General features: G+C 39.9%; 1 protein-coding gene across 1 annotated transcript; it reads left to right on the forward strand.

The window, feature by feature from the left end:
* Positions 1-950: 950 nt before the first annotated feature.
* LOC109034159 (uncharacterized) lies at positions 951-8,321 on the forward strand. The gene is made up of 2 exons (XM_019047162.2): positions 951-1,136; positions 3,810-8,321. Exon 2 carries the CDS (start codon positions 3,816-3,818, stop codon positions 8,076-8,078), a length of 4,263 nt encoding a protein of 1,420 aa, XP_018902707.2. The 5' UTR covers positions 951-1,136; positions 3,810-3,815; the 3' UTR covers positions 8,079-8,321.
* Positions 8,322-10,499: the final 2,178 nt, after the last annotated feature.

Here is a 10,499-nt window from a genome sequence, read left to right on the forward strand (position 1 = left end):
AAAAATATTATTCAAAATAACTGCGCCAAAAAATCCTGATTTCCCAACATTGAGGTTTTAATTTCTCTTTATCACCCTTCCACCTCAGCTAATTAAACAATGGTGTAAACATACGTACATGCTTCCTTAGGAAGTAAAGTAACACTGCTCAGACATATTGTTTTACGGTGGTTTCTTTCAAATATTCTCTCTTCGATCATCAACAGATATATTTTTATCTGTCATTCTACAGGAAAGTATAATTAAAGTATTACGCTCTAATTAATTTTTGTTTTTATTCCATTCTCTTCTCCTCTACTCTCTTATTCCTTTCTATTCTATCCTTTTTTTTTAATTTTGCTACACCATATCGTTTCATTACTATGCCGCAGAAGCTCAAAGAAAGGTTTAACCCGATGTACCTGGGTTAAAATGAGGCTGAAAGTATCCTCGCTGTACCAGAGGTTTCTGTTGTTTTTCTTGATGACTCCATCTGAATTGAGTCGAGAACAGATATGTCATCCTGTTGCACCACATAAGAGGTAAGTGCAAAGATCGGAGGAGGTTCAATGCCCATGCCTCCTCTGAAATTCAAACTTTCAACTTAGATAGCGACTCCATGATTTAAAAAAAATCAAAACATGCTCGCTTATTTCGATAGAAATAAAATATTTTGACGAATTTATTGATTAGTGGAAAGGGCACTGCCTTTATTTCGTCCCGCTATGGTATCACCAGTTGATATAGTCTCCTGCATTATTTACACCACCATTAATCTGTTTTGAACTTTACAGAGGCGTTTGTTTTTGTTGTTACCGTTTTTCTGCAAAACTTAGCTCCTCAGAGCGTCCGCGAAAGCTAATGTCTAACAACAGAGAATCAAAACAGCCCAATGTAAATAGGCCGATGACAGCTGGCCAGACGCAACAAGTCCAATTTTTTCTCAATGGAGAATTTCCAGCATGATGCAATGGCCAATGATCTCATATCAAGCGCCAAATCCTGATCCTCCCAAGATATTATTCTCGTGATCATTTCAACTTTCATCACTCTACTGCAGTCAGTTTTCCGGCTGAGATGTCTCAAGTTTAATTCCGTTCATCATTAAACTTTCGTGATTAAAATAAACTTAACGTGGTCTCCGCACAAGTGAATTGGTGAGTAAATATTTATGTGAGATACACTGCATGGCTCTTAAAGATACTTAGTTTTGGTGTGATTTTCAACATGAAAGGGACTGCTACTGGTTTAAAGTGCACGCTGAACATATTAATGTTGATTCATCAGTCTTTAAATCCAGGGAAACTTAATTTTATAGTTCAGGCATTTACAGCCTCGGACACTTTTCATAACGTTTTTTACAGATTTTTTGATTCGCTAGCAATTAAAGAAAATGATAATTCTTTTTCAGTCTGTGTTTCATCCCTCCTTTTTTACAGTGTAGAGCTCGAAATTTTTTCCAATGATATTTTCGCGCCTATGGACATTTTTCAAATTTCGATCCGAGAAAGTTAAAGACCCTATAAATAATAAAGTCGATGCAATTGATAGAAAAAGAACGCAAAATTCATGCTCACATTACCGTTTCCCTGGCTGAGAATCTAGAGCTTGTGATTTTGAGTTTCTCCAATAAATTTTTGTGCAATTTTTATTGAGCTAATAGTTTACTTAGTTCGATTAAAAGCAACGATATAGGTGCTGAGATTTCGCCAATTAATGAAATTTAACCCTTAGTTGCCCTAGTCGGGTCAAACTGACCCGGAATCGCTGAAAACACGTGCCCCGCTGGTTTTATGGGGCCGGTACATCCGAACTTTAGATATCGGTCACAAATATATTTTTAAAAAAGTAATAAGACATCAAATTGAAAAAAAAGAAGATATATATCAACACAGCCGAAGATAGGAAAGACATTTTGGGGTCTCGTATTTTTAAACTTTTCTCCCAAATCAAAGCGACAATTCATTGGTAGCATATAACAGAGCATCGCAAGCTCACTTCTCGCGCCATGGCGCCTTCAATTTTGCAGATACAACACAAACATCCATCAAGTACGAATAGTCGTATCCCTGCGCCGTCATCAACACATGTTCTTTCCTTTGCTCCATCTCCTCATTGTGTCGGTTTCGTTTGTCTTATTTGTAGTGGTGTTTTAAGGGCTACGTTAGCAAAACAGCCGAAGATAGGAGAAATGTAATCAAGCCTTTTTTTTTCTCTCTCGAGTCTTAGCGGCACATAGTAGACAGCCTAGAGCGGAGCATTGCGAGTTCTCGCATCGCGCCTTCAATTTTGCAGATACAACACGGACATCCGTCAAGCACGAATAGTTGTATCTCTGCGCCGTCATCAAAGCGAGCCTTTTCTCTTACTATTTTTCCGTGTTGTGTTGGCTTAGTGTGTCTTATTAGTAATGGTACTTAAAGGGCTTCGTGAACAATACACCCAAAGTACGACTTGGATTAAAGGTCGAGGTAAAAAAAAAAAAGAACTTGAACCGGGAAAAAATGAATCTGCCGAGAAAGTTAAAAAACGCGCTCTAAATGATGGAGTCAATGCAACTAGTCGGGAAATAACTATAAATCAACGTCTCATGTGTCACTTTCCCCGACATAGAATCTGGGCCTCGGAATTTGGCGTTTTATTTTCGAAACAGTTCTTTCTCGACCAGTTGCATTGTCTCCGTCATTTATAGCGCGTTTTTAACTTTCTCGGTAGATTCATTTTTCCCGGTTCAAGTTCTTTTTTTTTACCTCGACTTTAATCCAAGTCATACTTGGGGTGTATTGTTCAAGTAGCCTTTTAAGTACCATTACTAATAAGACACACTAACCCAACACAACACGGAAAAATAGTGAGAGAAAAGTCTCGCTTTGATGACGGCGCAGAGATACAACTATTCGTGCTTGACGGATGTCTGTGTTGTATCTGCAAAATTGAAGGCGCGATGCGAGAACTCGCAGTTGAAATGCCAAAATATAGTCATATTAATCATGGTTGAAATGGGTTAACCTGAGCAGCTGCCGGGGGTTTTTGTACTTCAGTTTTGTATGACTAATAACAAGAATTTGCTGATTTTTTATTTTCGGTTGCCCATTGCAGCTGAATTTTGCCATAACATCTGATTTTTTTGACATATTTTATTTTAAATATTTTAATCTACACAGTGCTGCAAATATTCAGTGATTTTAAAAGTAGCTTTCAGGCTGATATGAAAACTTTTTCTCATAGCTTTTTCTACTTTTCTAAAAACTAAAACCTAAAACCGATAGAAATATCGGTAAGCAAAAGTTTTGTACCATCAAGATATTATTACCGTTAAAGTGTAACGAGCAAATGAGCAGTATTTTTATTGACTTCTATATGCATCCTATATGAATTTTCTCCATGGTAATTAGCAAATTCCTTAAAATTTTCAAAGGAATCCGCAATTTCGCACGAACGTTCTCTCGTAAAAAAATTATACTGCCCAGTAAAATTTGGCGATAGCTGAAGTGGCTTGGTTCCTTTCTGTCAAACGCGGTCCAATTATAGTCCAATATTTCAACGATAAATGTGTTTTTTTTTTTGGTTTGTTGAGTAGTCAGAGCTATGGGTTAAAATAAAATGTTAACTCACACTAACTTGAAATTGAAGACTTGACTAATAACTAATAAATTCTTCAAATTCAAGTTAATGTGAGTTAACATTTTATTTTAACCCATAGCACTGGCTATCCATCAAACTAAAAATTACACAAAGTGCCACTACCATAATTTTGTATATTAACACTTTCAATACGCTAAAAATGTTCAGGCCTGTGTTCCTTAAACCAAGTTTCTCACGTGTTTTAGAGCAAAATGCGACTCCCGCTGATTTTCTACTCCATTCTGGCGAGCTCCCTCACTAAAGGGATGATATTCTCGTTCATGCCCGGTGGGGATGCCATCAAAAACGTGGTCTCTCCCTTCTTGAGCTCATTCAACACGACGGACGGCGAAGGCAACCCCACTTACACCGCCAACCTGGTGCGCGTCGTCGATCCGATCCTCGCCATGCAGTTCGCCCGGAACGACCTGGTAAGCTCACCGGAAGACTACTCGGGACCATTGCACCCCTCCTATTACGCCCCACAAAGCTTCGTCGACGCTGACCGCGCTACTGATCAAGGATTAAGGTACACCTATTACATATATCCCGGTAGGAACCCGCCACCCGAGTCCGAATTCGTCGCCGATCCGGATGAGTTCAGGCACTCTCAAGGACCACCATCCTCCTTCTACGTTTCAGCCCGGGACCCACTTGATGTGAGCCGTGCCGCTTACCCTGCTGAACAGTCTCAGACTTTGCGTGGAGTATTCACGCCTTATCGTGCTTTGCCGCAAGAAAACTATGGATCAAGAGACGTGAATGACTTGAAACAAACAGGAGGTTATCAAAAGTTACTCAATCCTTATCAGTATTCGCGGAACCCACTTGCATTTACCTCTAGCAGCAACTTCGGATACGCTCAAAATAATCAAAAATTACCTTACATCAACCATGCGTCCGTCAATCCTTCTCTGGTCAACCCCATTAGTGATCCGAGGAGCATAAGTGATAACCAGAAATTACCTCCTTCTTCTAATCCATCACCTAAAAATCCTCTTGTATCTGAACTTTCCAGTGACTCTGGGCTTCTGGAAGGTGACAGAACAACCTTCTATCCTTATGCGGGACCCTCGTCGGTAAATTCTTTTGGATATCAACGAGCCCATGGTCCCATACTTACCACGGATTCCCAAAAATTGACTAATTCCTTGAACTTTGTACCGATAAACTCACTCAGGTCCAGCGGTTTAAGCGGTAACTTCGAACAAATAGACAATTCTCAAAAATTACCTCTCCCCCAGGGCTCTACATTACAGAATCCTCCACAATTTCTTCGGACGAACGACCCTCCTTACGCTGAGGATCTCCGCACCTTACCTTACCCTAACAATTTCGCGACTGTTAGCCCTGTCGTGGTTGATCCCGTCCAGAACTCAAGAAGTAAATTACCTTACCCTCTCAATCTTGCATCGATACATTCCCTGAAATCTTCTTACGATAGTCTCCCTAAGCTCGCTGTAGATAATGAGCAAATACCTTACGCTCACGAAATCAGCCCGGTAAAATACTTTTCACCAGACACAACCCAAGAATCAATATCCTACCCTCTTAACGTTGAGGGAGGAAATCAGCTTTTGTCCGACCGCATGAGCGACTCAAGAAGTGCATCGTATGTCCGCGGTTTGCCTTACCCCATCAACCTTGCACCAGCTAACGCTCTCGCTTCAAATCAAGTAAATGATTTTAAAGTTGCTGGAGATTACATATTACCACTCAAATCTCCTATTCTCGCGGTAGAAAAAATTCCCCAGACAAAACAAGCGAGCAGTCCCGCAAATTATTTTGACGCTCAAAAATTGTCTCAACCGCGGTACAATCTTCCACCAATGAGCCCCGTTGATGTGACTCATGCACGTAACCCTGGCTACACAAATGATTTTAAAAAACCATTTTACCCCAATGAAATTTTGTCAATATATCCGACCGAATCAAGCTCCGTAAGTGATCGACAAAATATTGTGCCGGTCTCACCTCGCTTCACGAATGACCTCAGCCGCACAGATGATCTCCTACCACCGTCCCCTCCAAAATTTGCATCAGTTAACTCCTTAAATACTAACCTCATTAGTAACCCTGAGGCTCCAAAATATAATGAAGAACCTTCTGCAATAAGTGCGCCTATTAACGTTTTAGAAATTGATCCTGTAAACTATCCTCTGCGTTCGGAAGACGGTCAAGAAATATCCTTACCTTACAACAGTGCCTCGATGAGCCCTATTTTATCCGATGGCGTGGCTAACTTAAAATACGTAGAAAAATATCCCCAAATACCCTATCTCCGCAGTCTTGCGTCTCTAAAATCCGACCGCATGCGTGACGCAAGGCTTCAAGCAGAAAATACAGTTACACCTATCTCCTTCAATCCAACATTACAGAATTACGGAACATACGGAATCAATCCGGTTGAATCCGGTGAAAGGGCCAACTCCAAACACTCAGATGAAGTCGCCGATCCCAGACATATAATTCCCATGATAAGAAGGGGCTTCGATCTGTTCAACCCATGGGTTGATTTCCCCGCTTTATATCCTGTTGCACCCGGCGGTTCCTACGGACCAAATCGTTATCAACACAACAGACGTCTACGCCCTGAAATCTATCGCGATGAGGACGATGCTTTCTTCCCAAGTGACTACTACTTGACCGATTACGTGTATCCGATGGATGATTACCCAGTCATTGAGCGCTTCTCGGAGGAGAATTCATTTGAACCCAGACCTGATTCGCTGGTATCGAGCAGTCAAGGGTTAAAACCAGGATTCAGAAAGGACCAGCCCAATGCACCCCAACCTATTTTGACGTCACGGATGAAAGGCCTTCCTTTGCCTTTTCGGTCAGCGGACGATCATCCACTGAGATCACTCTCTGAAGAAGTGCCGAGTCCGGCATTGGACCAGATTCAACCACCGTTCAGAACCCTCATTGAGAAACTTTTACAGCAGGAGAGTACTTCAGATGAAATTTTGCCGATTCATAGATCCCTGATCAAATCATTGCTGTCCGGCAATTCAGGACTAAACCCAAAATTAGATGCATTTTTTCACCGTACGGTTGATGAGCCAACTTTAGGCGCGAGCCTTAAAAATAACTTAAAATCAGGAGATCAAATTTCTGATGGGCTCCATACACCTGAATATCAGAGGAAGGCTGCAAATCCAACTGCTGAGTCATTTCGAGTGCAACTCAATCCGAATCTACCAGACGATGCAAAATCCAGCTCAAAACCAAATGGCATTAGTCCCTCGGGTTCGAGTGTTTCGGTAAATATTCCAAAAACTAGTGAATCAAAACCTAACCTGGTCCCTTCTGGGAAAATTATGCCAGACGCAAAATCAGTTCCCGGTCAGCGTGGCGTAGAAAACCATGATCAGCTGAATAGCCAGGATTCTTACCGTGTCCCTCAAGGACAGGAATCGGCCTTTGAAGCAGGAAGGATTCAACCTAGTCTGGGGAAGGCTGAAGATGCAGGGTCAAATGACGGTCGCTTAGATGCGAGATACCGCACACGGTATGATCCACTCGTTCAGGACCCATACCTCGGTTGCTTTGATTGGCTGAACCCCAAGGGCAAGTTTGAGGAGGATTTGTTTTCCGCGAAAAATCCTTTCGCAAAAATTTTAGGATCGAAACCTAAGTCATCATATCCCGTCGCAACAAACAATATAAATTATGGTATCGTTGAGCCAAACTACGGAAACTACCCTATTTATTCTTTCGACAACACAAATCCCGTTCAGAATTTCAACCACCAAACGAACCCGGTTTTTCACCCCGCCGAGCCGTCATTTCAACCACCGGGTTACAACCCCTCCATTTGGGATTTGAGCAAAAAACCTGGTAATGTTATCGTATCTCCGATTAAGAAACCGCTGTTTACCCCCTACGACAACGCAGTTCCTGTGAGATATGCAGACGAGGAGGTTCAATTTTTCAAAGCTTTAACAAATAATGTTGAGCCTGTACCATTACCTGCACCTGTCCCTGTGCCGGTAACGCCCGCAATCTCAGACTTCAATGCCGACGGTGTCCGTACAAACTGGCCAAGAGACCCGAAAACTTTAGTCCAAGGTGATCCCTCCAAGGGAGAAACCCCACAAGTACCAACGGTGCCTGAAGCGCAACCTGGAAAAATCCCTGCCCTCGTCATTATACCAGCCAAGGACCAAGGAAATACTCAGGAGCAAGATTCTTCAGTTAGCACCATCAACACGTCGAAAAATTACAATTTGCTTCCTATTCAGTTACCGGCTAGTTTCCTGAATAATTTAATCAACAGTGGTCTCTTTTCTGCGTTTCTGAACAATTTACCAGGATCTGACCCCATTGCCAAAACCAAAGCACCAGGCACGCTCTCTCTACTTAGTCCAGTGAAACATCAAATCGAGCTCTATAACCCTACTCTCCGCGGATACCACGGTGGTATTAATCCTTTCGCCCATCATCATACAGGAGTCGGTTATAAAGCGTATTAAACTCATGGTATGGTACCTCTGTCAAATTATGCCGTACTTTACCTCTGAATTTTTTAAAGAAAAAGAGCCCAAGTCTAGTCATTCCTTTTATACCTATCGTCGGAAATAGATTTTTGTGACTGCATTCTATAAGAAGCTCGCTAAATCTCTGTTCCCTGTATTGTAAAGAGAATACTTGTTTTCCTTCGAGTCATACGCCTGAAAACCTCGCCACAAATAATAAAAAAAATTTTAAAAAATTAATTTTGCATATTTTTTTTGCCTCAATTATTTCTCGGGGGTTACGAGAACTTGTCACCTAAAATCACTTTATATGCAAAGAATGAATGACTTGCGTCTTCTTACAAAAATCATTTCACTTCAGCTATTTTAGAAATTCATGTGAAAGATTGCTTATTTCACAAAACATCTCAAGTCCAATGTATTCGAAACATTATTCAGTCTAAATACAAAGAAATCGTGGGTAGTTTCCAAGTCCTCAAACTATTGAACTCGATTGATACAAACAAGATAGGCTATCGTCTCGAGGCTTTTTATTAGTATCTTTTGAGGATTTATGTCTGGTGTTGCCCGCAAGCCTTGCCCTCCGATGAACTATGTTGAATTTTACTCTTAATATTGACCTTTCTCTTTTAACGACTTAAATTAATTTTGTAATTGATGTCTTGCCAAGATTTACTTTAAGTATATTTGAATTACTGAATAACTCTCCGATAATGTCCAGACTTGCATATGAGCTGCATGGACTTACGCGAAAAGTGGTAGGCTACATAAGAAGCAAACTATCCACTCCATAGTTTAAATCGTTAAAATTGTAAGTCAAAATTATTAGAAACTTATATTTAAAAAAATATTCCTGACAGTATGATATTAAATTCCTTTTTTTTCATTGTTTTTGAAGGAAGGAAAACTATTGAATTTGCAAAAATAATACATTTTATTTTTAAGTAAACTTAAAATATACAATACTGGTTTGAATACTCTATCTAATATACAATATTTTAAGTCTATGAGGAAAAAATGTACAAAGGCGACAATAGTACCCGACATGAATGGATAAATTCTTCTTTCCTCCATTCTCTATGAAAGGAGGGAAAATAAGGGTAATTCTTTTTTAAGTTATAAAATTGACTAAAAGTAAATAAGGTAACACTGAGTATTTTTGGTATAAAAACAACTATGACTCTTCATAGCCTTTTGCACCGATAAATTCCACATTTCGTCACCTTCCAGGCAAAGTATCACAAGCGCCATGCGACGTTTAAAAATTTCCGCCGCCATTTTATTTTTTTACTGATAAATTGTTGGTTGAATCTGTTCGAAAATTTCACTAAATTTTATCGGCAGCACAAAGAAAATTCGGTGTAATTTTCGGACAGCTTCGTTGAACGATTTCTCTGTAAAAAATTAATGGCGGCGGAAATTTTTAACGTCGCATGGCGCTTGTGATACTTTGCCTGGAAGTGACGATTTAAGGATGCATCTTCTGAAGTTCATTTTTCTTTTTTCTGTAGTTTAATCACAAAATAAAATTACTGCTCCAGGTGGATATCGGTGAGAAATAATGTTGTGAAAAAGTAGAAAGAAAAAAGACATGACTAGTGTGGTCTAAAGAGAATGACATACAGCTCGGCTCAGCAAAGTGGACTCAAATATGGAAGCACCCATGTAGACATTAATGACTTTAACGACTAATCAATACAGCCCCAACACTTTTTGGGGACAACTTTGAAGCGGATACAATTTTTTTATTTTATTAGAGGACAGAGCTGAAAATTATGAGAAGAACCCGCAATTTCTTCAAATAAGCATGAGTTCAATCAATGAGCGACGTATGCACCGTTGGACCGCGTTAAACAGGAAGGAGCCAAGCCACGTCAGCTATTGCCAAATTTAATTGGGATATTTAATCTTTTACATGAAAACGGTTGTGCGGATTTTCGCGCAAATTTCCGTGATTTTTCTCCATGGCACGAAGCAAATTCCTTAAAATGTTCAAAAAAATCCGCACAAACTTACTCTCGTAAAAAATTAAATTGCCCAGTTTTTAGCAATAGCTGATGTGGCTTGGTTTCTTTCTGTTAAACGCAGTCCAGTTGAGGCATACCAATCGCTGAAATCGAAAAAGACGGATCTTAATTTCAACTTTTCGAACTGTTCGATTATTTTTATTTTTATTTTAAAGAAAAATAATCCAAAAATCTCTCGAATATTTACTTTGCACTCTTTGAAATAGTTGAAGAAAATTTCATGAGGACAAAATTTAGCAGGTTTGTTTTCTTTAAAAAAATAAATAAATAAATAAGACATGAGCGGGCTTTTTCAGACGTCGCAGTCGGAGGTCCGTACTTTGCGAACTAAGATATCTTTATGTGGCTCATAATTGGATCACATTTTGCAATAAGGAATTTCTGTATTATT

Source organism: Bemisia tabaci, chromosome 3, assembly GCF_918797505.1.
Source record: "Bemisia tabaci chromosome 3, PGI_BMITA_v3".
Classification (NCBI taxonomy): Eukaryota; Metazoa; Arthropoda; class Insecta; order Hemiptera; family Aleyrodidae; genus Bemisia; species Bemisia tabaci.

Bases quoted from the DNA above. Each gene is read 5' to 3' on its own strand.
- LOC109034159 (XM_019047162.2), top strand. From the start codon at position 3,816: ATGCGACTCCCGCTGATTTTCTACTCCATTCTGGCGAGCTCCCTCACT.